This window comes from Acomys minous (assembly GCF_964271855.1).
Source record: "Acomys minous genome assembly, chromosome: 2".
In the NCBI taxonomy this organism is placed as follows: Eukaryota; Metazoa; Chordata; class Mammalia; order Rodentia; family Muridae; genus Acomys; species Acomys minous.
The window spans coordinates 46,509,048-46,523,410 of NC_140484.1; the positions used below are offsets into that span (position 1 = coordinate 46,509,048).

A 14,363-nucleotide genomic window follows, 5' to 3' on the forward strand; every position below is an offset into this window, starting at 1 on the left:
AGTATGTGTACAGGTGCTTTGTCTACATGAATACCATGGCACCATATCTTTGTCCACAGAAACCAGAAGGGGCATCAGATCCTGTAAAACTGGGAACTAAACTTGGGTCCTCTCAAAAAATAGTAACTACCCTTAACCATTAAGCCGTCTCTCCATTCCGTCCTCCCCTGATTCTCTTTACTAGTTTGAATCGTCACTCTTGCTTACTTTTAGAGTAAAATGAATAATCTTCCTGCTTCACACTCCTGCATGCTAGGATTACAGGTATGTGCCTAGCAAGATGTTTTGTGTTTTTTTCAATGTTTTGTGTAGCCTTGGCTGTCCTGGACTCACTTTGTAGACCAGGCTGTCTTCAAAACTCACAGTGATCCGCCTGCCTCTGCCTCCCGAGTGCTGAGATTAAAGGTGTGTGCCCAGTGATTTTTGTTTTTAAAGTATAAACAAAACTATAGGCTAGAGCTAAGAGAAATACAAACCATGAGGGCAACTAAATGCATAAAGGAGTTACCTAAGTCTCTTTAAAGCAAGGAGAGATGGGCATATGTCTACAACTAAGTGAATTTGTTTAGGGCAAAATGGTATTTTCCCAACATCAACAGTCTTGCTAGTGAATTCAAGTATGATGAAAAACTCATTAAAACCAAATTCAGAAACAAAAAAGTATATATGCAAGCACACATTTTCATGTATACAATCTGTTTTTATTTACAATACCCTATAAAAATGTAAATTTAGAAACTTTTATTTTATTAATTAGAACTGAACAAAAAGCACAATAAGGAGGAAAAATAATCAAGTGTTTACTTGATGAGGTGTGAAGGGAAGGTAGGAAAGGCTCAGTGGAGACAGTCAGCAGATGGTAAAGGGAAGCAAGGGACTGTCACTGAGGCAGCAGCTGGGGAAGCCTGAGGCCACAGAATGAGAAGAAATGGAGAACAAGGACAGCTGGTTGTAACGGAGGGCTTTACTGTTATACATGTATGTGCAAAACGTATCATAGCCTGTCCCCGACTACATTCAAAAGGGTGAGAACAGCAGAAAGTAGGATCAGGATGGGAGTATAAAATAAATTCGATTTAATTTTTTCAGAACTGCAACCACTAGGGAACACAGTCCCTGAAAGGTGAGTCAAAGTGTCCCTAAGACTCACCCAGGCCCGCTGCCAGTGGATGGGGCTCAGGTGAGACTCAGCAGCCAGCACAGCAGGTCAGCTATAGGGCAGATGAGACTGAGGAGCAGAGCAGCCCAAGCCTAGCAGCCATGGCTACACTTGGAGGTTTCTACCCAAGACATTAAATCAAAATGGGGAGGAGAAGCAGAAGCATGGCTTACAAAAGTCACGTCAGGAAGACAGTGCAGGTGCGCAAAAGCTACGCACAGAGCGCAGAAGCAGGCTCTCCATGAGGCTCATCTTGGGTACTCTTGACTGCACCTGAGGGGACACACTCAAGAACGCTGCAGTCATCGCAGGGAAAGGCTTAACCGTGTGTGTGCTGTTTCTGTTACGGTGAAAGGAAATACAGGTAGGGAGAAAGAAAAGTCCTTTCAGCCTAGAGCTGGGCATCAGCCAATTAACAAGTTTGATTTAATGTAATGTGCTGTGTACCCTGTATTTATATATTAAAAAAGTAGAATCCACCAAATTACAAGATGGAACAGAAACAGACTAAAAATGTATCAGCTGGTTTATTTTTAGAGGTATATGTCAACTAAATATTTTTCAAACTAAAACTCTTTAAGGACCCTCTGGAAACCACATGAATGTATGTATAGGGTGTGTGTATATTTACCTCTATCTTGACTTCTACTTAATTTTGGCTCTCCTACAGTCATTATTAATAAGGGAAGATGAAAAAGAGACTTCAAAGGGGGGAGGAGCCCTTTGGTCGACTACAACCTACTTTGAATTGCAATAGTGGTGATGGGATAAAGGGACATTATTTTTGTGTCTCTAGGGCAAAGAAAAAGCAAAATTGAGAGGAGTTGAGTAAAAGTAGGACATGCAAAAGTGTAACACAGAAGGTAAAAGAAACCAGCAGAAGTATCACCCAGCAGAAGTATCAGAGCAGTGGGAGATACCTGGCATTCAGAGCTAACCTCTGAAAACTGGAATCAATCCCACAAGACTTTGCTTTGGGTCAAAAGCTACCTCCCCTCCCTCATTAAAAACACTCCATTGGTGATGGCAGCAGTGCAGGTGGCAGCCAAAAGGAGGTACAGGACACACTGGAGATCTTTTATCGTATCCCTTGAACCAGCCTAAGGACAGGAAGAGAAAGATGGCTTATTTGTATAAATAAGTTAAAGTAGGATGACTCTTTTGCATTCAAATTACGTCCTTATAAGAATTCTCATAAGCCGGGCATGGTGGCCCACTCCTGTAATCCCAGCACTTGGGAGGTAGAGGCAGGCAGATCTCTGTGAGTTCAAGGCCAATCTGATCTATAAAGAGAACCCAGGACAGCCAAGGCTACACAGAGAAACAAACAAACAAACAAATAAACAAACAAAAAACTCAAACAAGACCCTAGATGCTTCTGTTCTCTCAGTTTTTGACATTTTTTTTGAGGTATTGTTATACACAACACAGTGACTTGTTTTAGTACACACCCCAACATTTTGTTTTTATTTTTGTTTTTCCAGACAGGGTTTTCTCTTGGCTGTCCTGGACTTGCTTTGTAGACCAGGTTGGCCTTGAACTCACAGCAATCTACCTGCCTCTGCCTCTGGAGTGCTGGGGTTAAAGGCGTGCGCCACCATGGCAGGCCACACCCACATTTAATGGATATTTCAATCTCTTACTCCCATTCAGCTTCATCCTCCCCACAGTGCGATGTCAGAAATAACAATGTAGTGAAATGTGTTTGGAGCTTACTGCAGTTTTGTCTCCAGCAAGTTCAGTTTCTGTCGGTCGTCAACATAGCGAGAAAAAAGGGACACTAGATTTGTGGGTATAGAGATTGGCTTCGCCAGGGCTGCTTGGGGGATCCGTAGAAGTTCTCGGGTTGCCATGAACATCACCTCTGTCCTGCCAGAGAAAACCCAAAACACTATGAGAAGTAAAAGGGAAAGAACAAGGACAGCAAAAGGTATTTTTAAATTTTTTAAAATAGGATATAAGCAATCAATAATGACCATTGGTTATTTTGCGTTGATTCCATAGCAGAGCTCTGGAGGTCTTCCCCACGGCTTAGGAGGATTAGGAACAGTGACAAGCCAAACTGTAAGAGAAACCAGATGGAGTCAAAAAGCAGTGCATCTAAGGGGCTGGAAAGCTGGCCAGTGTTAAGCACTTGTTCTTGAAGAGGGTCAAGGTTCTCAGAATCTACATGATGGCTCACAGCCACCCACTGGCATTCACACACTGCATGCACACAAGCAAAACACTCAAGACACATAGAACAAATCTAAAAGTAGCAACTATAAACCCAAAACAGTGCATCGAAGTCTCTTACACCTCAGTTGATGGGTCCCTGAGGGAAAAACTCTATACAAAAGTTCTTGTGTAGACAGGCTGAGGGGTCAGGCAAGTCTGGAATTAGAGGTGTGTCTTTCCTCTAAATTTTGCTTCTGGCATAGCAGATGCCAATCACGGAACATCATTTCTGTAACCTATCCTATTTGGAAAATATTTTTTCTTCCTAGTCATGGATAATTTAATTTGGCTTTTCTTCTTTTTTAAAGAATAAAAATAGATTAAAATGGAAAAATTACAGCCAGGCTTAGAAGCACATGCCTGTGATTGCAGCACTTGGGGAGGCAGAGGCAGGCCGATCGCTGTGAGTTTGAGGCCAGCCTCGTCTACAAAGTGAGTCCAGGACAGCCAAGGCTACACAGAGAAACCCTGTCTCAAAAAACCAAGTTCATGAAAAACTAGAAAAAAAAAATAAGTTATTTGATAAAGAAAAAAGATACAAGGTGGCCCTGGAGATATAGCTCATTTTATGGTAGCATTCTCTCCTAGCATACACAAGGCTACAGGTTTGATCGCTAGCACCATATAAACTTGGTGTGATGCTGCATACCTCTAATCTCAGTATTCAGGAGGATCAAAAGTTTAATGTCATCCTTGGCTACACAGGGAGTTAGGGACCAGCCTAGAATACACAACCATGGCTCAAAAAGCAAAACAAAACAAATTAACAAAAAACTCCAAACAAAAACAAAGGGTAAAAAAGAAAGACCAAAGTTCAAAGAAAAAAAAAATGCTGCTAGGGCTAGGAAGATGGCTCAGCTGATTAAGTACTTAAGCTTAGATCCCAATAAATCACGTGGTGGCACGTGCCTGTGATTCTACCTCTGGGTGACGGAGCCTGGCAGAGTCCTGAAGTGCAATGTTCAGCCAACCCAGGTAAAGCAATGAGCTGCACGATTAATCAGAGAACTTATCTCCAAAAACAAAGGTGGAGAATAATCAAGGGAAGATACCTGATGCCAGCCTTTGATCATATTGCCCATGCATGCACACCACACAAAAGTGCACACGTGTGTGCACACAGAGTATTCTTATTTGAGAAACAAAAGCTTACTGAGGGTGCTAACAGGAGTCTAAAAACTAGCAACATGAACACTTAAGGGGTATCAAAAAAAAAAAATACCAACAGCACTAGGTTAAATGTGTAAATCATATCTATAATGGATCAGAAATAGATGCTGGCAGTATCTGGAGATTTCATTCTACTTTCCGGGATTTATATTACATAGGATAATCTTTCGTTTTCACAAAATTTCTTTCACTCTATTTGCAGGCAAATTTCTACCAGGCTCATGATTTCATGACTTCCTGGTTTTCTAACTGCTCATATCAAAATTAAAACAGAGACTAAGTAACAGGAAGTCATGACCGGTCACTTAAGAACCTACCCATGTGTCCTAAGGGATACAGGTATCCTCCCATGCCTCAGATGCCCTGCTAGTGTTGGCAGGTCATAGGAGAAAGGTCCTGAGATTTCACCTCTATTTTATATCGTGGCCCTAAACAAGAGTCTATTACATAGCAAGCATTATCTAAATGCTAAGACAATGGTGCAAAGCCTGTATCATCACTTTCACATGACAGATCAGAAAACCAGTTGAGCACACACTCAGGACATAAGACTCAAAGAGGGCAGGCAAGGACTGAAACTTGCCTGTTTAGAAACTATGATCCTCTTTCCTTATTAGGTTTCCTCTAAGAGGCTTTGAATTTTAAAAAGAAAAAAGGTTTTGTTTGTTTGAGGCAGGGTTTATATTCTGGAATTGGATATGTAGACTAGGCTGGCCTTGAACTCACAGACATTTGCTGGCCTGCCTGCCTCCTGAGTGCTGGGATTAAACACAAGTGCACTAAGCTTTGGTTTAATCTTTGGATCTTTAACATGATATAACTGAAGGCAGTATGTAGCTTCCCTGCAGCTAGACTTGTCATGTTACTAAGTCCTGGCCACTGCTACTCAGTAGAAGCTTGTTAACATTCATGGGAAAAGTCCTAATAAAGAGAGCAGGTAGCCAATGCACACCTTAGTCACCCATACCCAGCTTTGTTCCTCATGCCAAGCCAGTTTTAACTTTCAGGACGGTCTTGAAGCAGGAATCTCACAAGTATGGGAATCTACTGCTAAACATTACAGAAATAACTGTACAAGACTGTGGACGCCTGATGCCACAAATTTCATGAAAAAGAATTTTCTCTAAACCACTGTGTGTTTTTAGCCTTTGCAATTCCTAAATGGAAGAAAGCTACAGTAGTCTTAATTTTCCTAAGCCAAACTTAGATGCTACACAAGTTTAGGGACACAAAAGGACAAAGCCACCTTGTTCTGGAGCACAGCAGTGAGGTGAGGACTGCAGAGTGCTGGTGCAGGTGCACTTTGAGGTAGGTTCATTAGCTGTTGCAGAAGGCTGGTGACAGTCACTGAAGGAAGATGATAGAGGAGGAGAGAGAAGGGACTCAGTAAGCATGGCAGCACCTACAAAACAAACAAGAGCGTTACATCCAGCAAACTGTTCCTTTGCTTATCTCCCATTAGTGGGTGTGACCAGAAGGATGCTCACCATATACAAATCATCATACTACTGTGTGCAAGGACATTTGATTGTAATGGAAAGATAGGACTTGACCCCTTTTCAGTTTCAAGTTGAGTTACTGGTCTAATACTACAAATGACTCTCATATTTCTGGTATCATTATGAACTTACTAAATGGAATGTAATTTAGTGTACTGCTATAATTTTTCTTTCTGAAGTTAAATGCATCACTTGGTTTGTACATCCCTAGTAACCTGTTGCTCCCTGGCTGATACAAGGCCAGGACTGTCTGGATGCCCATGTCTCACACCTGGAACCAGCTATTATTTCAAGAAAAGGAATTCTAGAAACATGGTTAGTTACTCTTTAATTCACATAGGTTAAAACTCACATCTTGTACACACTCATATGTATAAATACACACAAACAGAGATGGGGAAGAGGAGAAAATGCACTACAGTGCTACAAACACATTCTCTGTCTGGCCGCAAACTTACAGTAATCCTCCTGCCTTAGTTGCCCTGTGTGGGGAAATCAGGCATGAGTTACCACACACAATTTTTCCATATAGTTAACTAAGTGCTCTTCATTAGAAAGTGAATTCCATGAAGGTATTTTTGTATTCCTAGCTTTATTTCTATGATGTAAAATGGTATTGGAATGTAGAAGTATTCGGTGAGTATCTACCAAATGAATAAGGTTCTCCCAAATTTGCTTCCACTGTTGGAAGTGCCCACTGCTCCACTCATTGCTATCTTTGGCATTTATGCTCTAAAATAGACACACCTTTTTATTCTAGCCTTATATTCTCTAGGATAAATCTCAAATTTAAAAAATTTTCCTCCAACCCATTTTTCATTCTTGGAGCCTCTTTAAAATGTACTGGTTTCAGGGCTGGAGAGATGACTCAGCATTTGCTGCTTTTACAGAGGACCCTGATTCAACTCCCAGAACCCACATGGAGGTTCACAAACCATAACTCCAGTTGTAGGGGATTCAAAGCCCTGTTCTGACTTCAATGGGCACAAACCATGCATATAGCTCACAGACATACACACAAGCAAAGTACTCATAAGTAAAACTAAACAAACTAGTAGATTTTTAAAAATGTATTTTTTTCATTCTGTTACATTTTCCTGATGAGATGTTAACTTTTCATTCTTTTTAGTAAATACTAAAATCTCAGAGGCTACAGTAGTAATTTAAAAAAATATATATATTATTTATATAGTGCTCTGCTGGCGTGTACACCTGCAGGCCAGAAGAGGGCACCAGCTCTCATTGTAGATGGTTGTGAGCCACCATGTGGTTGCTGGGAACTGAACTCAGGACCTTTGGAAGAGCAGCCAGTGCTCTTAACCTCTGAGCCATCTCTCCAGCCCACTACAGTAGTAATTATCAGGTTGAAGTACACAGGCACATCTTCTGCACAGATAACTCATGTAATCACTACTCAATTTCTATTCACCTTCAGTAAGTTTCCTCACAAGTATCTCATTATTCTGAATCCTATACTCACTAATACTATTTGTTTATCAATTTCTTGTCTTGCACATGAAAAGGTACAAGAAGTTTGCTAATCTTTGAAGAGCTATAAAAAGAATAAACAAAGATTTCCCACGCCCTCACCGCCACAGGGTTTCTCTTGTAGTCCTGCTTTGTAGACCAGGCTGGCCTCGAACTCAGAGCTCCACCTGCCTCTGCCTCCCGAGTGCTGGGATTAAAAGTGTACCACACGCAGCAAACAGCGAGTGGAACACTATTCAACTAAACCATCAAGCTAATGTGAAGCTACTGACAACAGAGCAAGGAGGGATATTTTATATCTACAAAAGTAACCAAGAGCCAAAATTTTCCAACTTGGGAACCATGAGGGAAGTTGCCCTACATGGTGGGTACCTCATCTTGTGCGTCCTTCTTGATAAGGAAAGGGAGGTTCCTGGCAGTTGCCATGAGAATGTCAGCTGCTTGCTCTGTGGAGAGGAAAGGGAGAATGCGGGCCACCATTCTCTTCCCTTTTCGAATACACATGATCTGTACAAAGTGGTCATCACTTGGCCTGCAAAAAGATGCCAGCTAATGTGAGCAAAGGCGATACAGAAAACCCACAATTCTTTTTTTATCTTATATAACCATCATCTTCACAATCTTCTGTACTACCAAAATTGAGGATTATTCTCCAATTCCAAGCAAATAATAAGTAAAATTAAGTTTTACAAGTATGAAAAGTAATTTCCCATATTATATGTAAAATGTGACCAAATTTAAGTAAAAATTAAATATTGTGATCAAATTTGATTTAACTAAAAGTTAACTATTATATCTCAGAGTCAACTTCTAAGTGTTAACAGGACACACAGACTGTACATGGCTTTGTTTTTTTTGTTGTTGTTGTTTTTTTGTTTTTTGTTTTTTTTGGTTTTTCGAGACAGGGTCTCTCTGTGTAGCCTTGGCTGTCCTGGACTCACTTTGTAGACCAGGCTGGCCTCAAACTCACAGTGATCCACCTGCCTCTGCCTCCTGAGTGCTGGGACTAAAGGCGTGCACCACGCCCAGCTATGTACATGGCTTTGTAATTTGACTTTTTTCATCCCCTCCCAACCCCCAGAATGGAGACTTGAGTTCAGAGCCTCCTGTATGCTAGGTTAAAGCTCTACACTGAGCTACAGTTATCTCCAACTTCAGTTAGCCTCTTTAATACTTTTTCCTATGTCAATAAATATTCTTCGACTAAATGTTCTCAATGGTTGTACACCATGCCCATCTATGGATAAACCATATTTATCAGACTAAAACTACAAAAAGTGTGTTAAAAAGAAGTCTGTTCTATGTTTGGGTGAGTTCTGGCTCAGGACAATCTGACAAAGGGAAAAGAGCTGTTAGCAGACGTGGTCCTCTTGCATTAAGTATTTGGGATTTACAAATTATCATCCTGCCTCAGACAATGGGCAGGAGAAAGATGACACAGAGTCAACATTCTTCACTGGAAGACTGATGGCTTCCACACATATACTTTATGGAAACCCCAGGGAAGTGCAAATGTTGCTAAGTGCCATCTTAGCAGGAGAGTAAATAAAGATTATAAAGCTAAAACACCAGATACAATCTGTTACTTCAAAACCAGAATCTAATAATGGTCTTTTATCTCCAGGACCCAGCACAATCCTAGTAGTCAATGAGGATATGTTGCAGAATCAATAAATCCAAGAAAGGACTCGGAAAGATTACGGAATGTTTTATATGAATCAGCACCCAAGTCTGGACAAAAGAGAGATATTATTTGATGTGCTGGCCCACACCTTTAATACCAGCCTGTGGAAGGCAATTGGATCTTTGTGAATTTAAGGTCAGCCAGAGCCACACACTGCGGCTCTGTCTCAAAATAAAAACAACAAAACACAAGAAAGGTGTTAAGCTTACAGAAATGGCAGGACAGACTATACCACAATCCCAAGTATGTGGGGTTTAGTTTGGTATTGGAAGGAGTCTCCCATTTCCTCTAAGTACACAGTGCTTACCTCTCTTGTCCAGGCAATTTGCCCCTGAGGTTGTCATACATGTTACAGATTTTGTGCTTTCTTCCATCCATCAGGGCAGGCCGCTCTTCTTCTAAACTTAGGAGATAGCGCCTTTCATAATCCTCCACATCAAGGAGTAAGCTATAGGTCTAGGGGAGACAGAATAGGCCACAGCATGCTCAGGACGACAGAGAATTAGGTAAATCCATTCAGAGTTTAGAACTAACTAGAAAAATATAGGAGTACAATTCAAAGAAAATACGTTCTTTAAAAAGGGTACTTGTTTAAGTGTAGCGAAATACGGCGAAATAATAATCCTTTAAAAAATTTACTACATATACAGTGTTCTGCCTGCATGTATGCCTCTATACCAAATCTCATTAGAGATGGTTGTTATGAGCCACCATGTGGGTGCTGGGAATTGAACTTAAGACCTCTGGTAGAATAACCAGTGCTCTTGACCTCTGAGCCATCTCTCCAGCCCCAAAATAATAATCGTTTAAGCATCATTTTCTTTTTCTGTCTCATGGACTGCAGGTCAAGTAGTAAAATAGCGACATAATTATGTTTCCCAAATTTCCTAGTAGCAATGTTAAGCTAAAACACCCGAATTTCTGTAACAATGCCTCCAGTGCTACCTTCCAGTGGTAAGGGTGTGTAAGTGCGTAGAGGCCAGAGCTTGACTGTCAAGTGTTTCCTTCCATCTTTCAGCACTTTCTATATTGAGGCAACATCTCTTACCTGAACCCAGGGGTAGCTTAACTAACTAGCCAGGTTCCTCCAAGGATCCCTTCTCTGCCTTGTGAGCACTGGAAGCATTGCTGTACCTGCCTGGCATTTATGTTGATATGCTGATGATGCCAACTGTGTTCCTCAAACTTATACAGCAAATACTTTACTACCTTCTCCAGCCCTGCTAATCTGAGACAGGGTCTCACACTTTGTAGTCCTTCTGGAATTCACTATGTAGTCCTTACAACTGCCTTTGGGATTAAAATCCACTATAGTTGATTCCTGATAAGTATTTTGCTAACCAAGCAATTTTTTGACACAGGGTTGTTTCTTGACACAGGGTTACCCTGTGTAGCTCTGGCTATCCTGGAACTAGCACTGTAGATCAGGCTGGCTTCAAACTCAAGAGATCCACCTGGCTCTGCCTCCTGAGTGCTGGAATTAAAGGTGTGCAACACCACCAAAATTTTAAGTTAATTTAGTACTGGTGTCAGGCAGTGGTCTAAGCACCTTGCAAGTATTCAACTCAATGCAAACTCAACCCCCAAATAAAACTACTGCAATCATCTCCACGAAGAAACTGAAGATAGCAAAGAAGATTAAGGAAGTCAGCCTTAGGCTGCAGACTCACAAGGGGGATGGTGTGCAGCCTGTGCTCTACAGTCTTGCAATGTGGCCTGTGCCTCACAGACTGTCTATATGTATCACCCCATTTTCCTTAGTACACAACAAATGCCCAATAAATGCTGTAAAATGCTATCAGTCCATGTAATGAAACTTTTATTCCTATTTGTATTAGGCTCAGATGACCTGGGTTGATGAGACTGGTCAGTGGGTAAAGGTGCTCGATCTCAAGTCTGACAGCCTAAGTTCAATCACTGGAAGCCATGTGTTGGAAAGAGCCACATGTTGTTTCCCTCAGGTTATCATCTGACTTCCACACAAAATAGTAGACTCCAACACCCACACATATAAAATAAATAAATTTATATGTATCAAAAAAGTGACCCACTCAAAGAGAATCATCTATTAGTTGAACAACTGTAGACAAAACCCCAGTGTAGTGTTCTTCCCAGGATTCCATAGTCAAGGTATAGGACAATCATTTCTGGAATACTCTGATGAACAAGCACTTATCACAAATCAATTTTTAGGTAATGTAAAAGATCAGGGCCCAGATAGATGACTGAGCAAGAAAGGGCACTGCCCTACTCCCCCAAGCCTGACAATCTTGATTCTGAGACCCAGAACTCATTCGGTGCAAGGCAAGAATCTAGCCCTACAAATTATCCTGACTTTTATGTACAATGCCACCCTCATAAATTAAAAAACAAAAACATTCCTGACCACTCTTCTACTTCATGAGTACACATATATTTGATAGTTCTTTAAATTGAAACTAAATATAGAGCCGGGCATGGTGGTGCACGCCTTTAATCCCAGCACTCGGGAGGCAGAGGCAGGCGGATCGCTGTGAGTTCGAGGCCAGCCTGGTCTACAAAGCGAGTCCAGGACAGCCAAGGCTACATAGAGAAGCCCTGTCTTGAAAAAACAAAAACAAAAACAAACAAACAAAAAAAGAAACTAAAGGGGCTGGAGAGATGGCTCAGTGGTTAAGAGCAGTGACTGTTCTTCCAAAGGACCCGGGTTCAATTACCGGCACCCACATGGCAGCTCACAACTGTCTTTAACTCCAAGATCTGACATCCTCACACAGACATACGTGAAGGCAAAACACCAATACACATTTAAAAAAAAAAAAAAAAAAAAAAGAAACTAAATATAGAAATAAATTCTAAAACTTACTTTCTCAATTATGACAAGGGTTTTTCTTCTCTTGTCCCGAACTTGTTTTTCCTTTGTTTCCTAAAGAAAAGGTTAGACGATTCAGTATAAATGCTTTACCTCACTGGTGAGTGGTACACACCTTTAATCCCAGCACTCAGGAGGCAGAGGCAGGCGGATTGATGCGAGTTTGAGGCCAGCCTGGTCTACAAAGCCAGTCTAGGGCAGCCAAGGCTATAGAGAAAAACCCTGTTTCAAAGAAACAAAACAAAACAATTTTGTACCTCTAAGGACATTTTACCAAGAATGAACCTTTAGGTTCATTGGTAAAAATATTTGAGAATCCAGACTTTAAGTTAACAACCCAGCTGGGCATAGTGACGCATGCCTTTAGTCCCAGCACTCAGGAGGCAGGGGCGGGGGATCACTCTGAGTGAGTTCGTGGCCAGCTTGGTCTACAGAATGAGTCTAGGACAGCCAGGGCTGTTACACAGAGAAACCAAAAAACCCAAAATGATAACAGTATGAAACAAAGGCCATTCACTGAATCAACTCACAAATAATTATACTAAATTAATAAATATGAAAAACATAGAAATGTTGTTTTAGACACTGCCTGCAGCCAGAGGTATCATAGCCAAAGACTCCTGCTATAGCAGGCCCTGGCTGGCTGCCTTATAAAGGCTTTAGGGCCAGCAAGATTGCTCAACTGGTAAAAGTGCTTGCTAGGTGGGCCTGACACCACCCGAGTTTGATCCATGGAGCACTTGATGCAAGGAGACTCTCACTCTAAAAAGTTGTCCTCTGACTTCCACAAGTACACCATGGCATGTGTGACACAAACACATGTCACAAACAATTAAAAAAGGGGGGGGGGGGAGCTGGTCGTGGTGGCGCACGCCTTTAATCCCAGCACTCAGGAGGCAGAGGCAGGCAGATTGCTGTGAGTTCGAGGCCAGCCTGGTCTACAAAGCGAGTCCAGGACAGCCAAGGCTACACAGAGAAACCCTGTCTTAAAAACAAACAAACAAACAAAAAAATGAAGGCATTACAGTTCAGCATATGTGTGAAAAACCAAAACATCAGGACATAGCAGGTCAGCTTACATTACAGACAATTCACCGGGGCTCATCTCTTTCCAATGACCACCAAAATGAACACCACATTTGCTGGCACTTACATCATCCTCACTCCGAGATGTCACAACAGCATCGATCATCTTTCGAGGATTATTCACACTAGAGACAGTAAGCTTCCCCAAAGAGCCCTCAAACTGCACTGCAAGGACAAAAAAGACTCCAATAGAGACTCGGAATATGGCAGACAGCATTCAAAAGGCTTTTCTCTGTTCTTCACCCATAGTTTAATACCGCTGGACTGTATGTAGTAAATCAACCCCTTTTTGTTTCTTTTTTGTTTTTGTTTAAGGCAAGGCCTCATTATCTTAGGCTGGCTTTGAACTCATAATCCTTCTGCCTCTGCCTCCTCAGTATTGAGATTTTAGATGTGACCCACCACAGGCAGCTAAAGCAACTCCTGCATAATCTATACTCCACATCTTCATTAAAGTCATTACCAAAAGAAGATTTATCCCCTCTTTCTTTTAGGAGTACTAAAAAACAAACAAAAAACTACTGCAAGCTTTTTAATGGAGTCTTATGAGTTTATCTGTCAAGCTATTCATACTCCCCACATATAATTATCTCTAGTTTATCAAAACAACAGTCTCGCAAATTTCTCTTAATAACGGGCTAGGACCTTACCAGGCTTATATGCATGCTCCAGTTTGGCCACCTGGGGGGTGATGAGCTTGGTGCGCTCCTTCTTAGTGCCATCACCTTGTATTTCTTCAGCAGCTGATAATTTCTCCAGTTTTTCAAAGTAATTCTACCACAAGAGAAGATGTTTTTTGTTGTAAAACAAATACAGACTACTACTGTTCTTCACAGTAATTACACCAGTGGTGATAACATAACTAGGACTCTAGAAATACAATGATGCCTAATTTTTGTTACAACCTTAGTATATATGCATATACATATATATGAAATATATGTATCATTTATAAAATGTTTTTTATTTTTTTCAGTGAGCCCTGGCTATCCTAGAACTCACTATGTAGACCTCCAGAGTGCTGGGATTAAAGGCATGCACACTTACTCTCGGCATTTATAGGATGTTGAAGGCCCAGAGTTCAATGCCCAGCACCACAATCGTCTGACCTCCCACATTTCCAATCCCTTAGCATTTGAAAACACTCACTAGCTTGGTAAGATGGCACAAGGCAAAGGCATTTGTCACTAAGCATCATGACCTGAGTTT

General features: G+C 41.3%; 1 protein-coding gene across 1 annotated transcript in view; it reads right to left on the reverse strand.

Annotated features, from left to right (window-relative positions):
- Positions 1 to 679: 679 nt before the first annotated feature.
- PATL1 (PAT1 homolog 1, processing body mRNA decay factor) overlaps positions 680 to 14,363 on the reverse strand; it is a 32,812-nt gene continuing 19,128 nt past the window's right edge. Inside the window, exons 11-19 of the mRNA XM_084771755.1 lie at positions 13,805 to 13,928; positions 13,222 to 13,319; positions 12,063 to 12,122; positions 9,525 to 9,673; positions 7,906 to 8,065; positions 5,793 to 5,948; positions 3,136 to 3,221; positions 2,876 to 3,028; positions 680 to 2,259 (exon numbers count right to left, since the gene is read on the reverse strand). Coding sequence (XP_084627881.1) covers positions 2,238 to 2,259; positions 2,876 to 3,028; positions 3,136 to 3,221; positions 5,793 to 5,948; positions 7,906 to 8,065; positions 9,525 to 9,673; positions 12,063 to 12,122; positions 13,222 to 13,319; positions 13,805 to 13,928 — 1,008 coding nt within the window. The 3' untranslated portion in view covers positions 680 to 2,237. The remainder of the gene's footprint in view (positions 2,260 to 2,875; positions 3,029 to 3,135; positions 3,222 to 5,792; positions 5,949 to 7,905; positions 8,066 to 9,524; positions 9,674 to 12,062; positions 12,123 to 13,221; positions 13,320 to 13,804; positions 13,929 to 14,363) is intronic.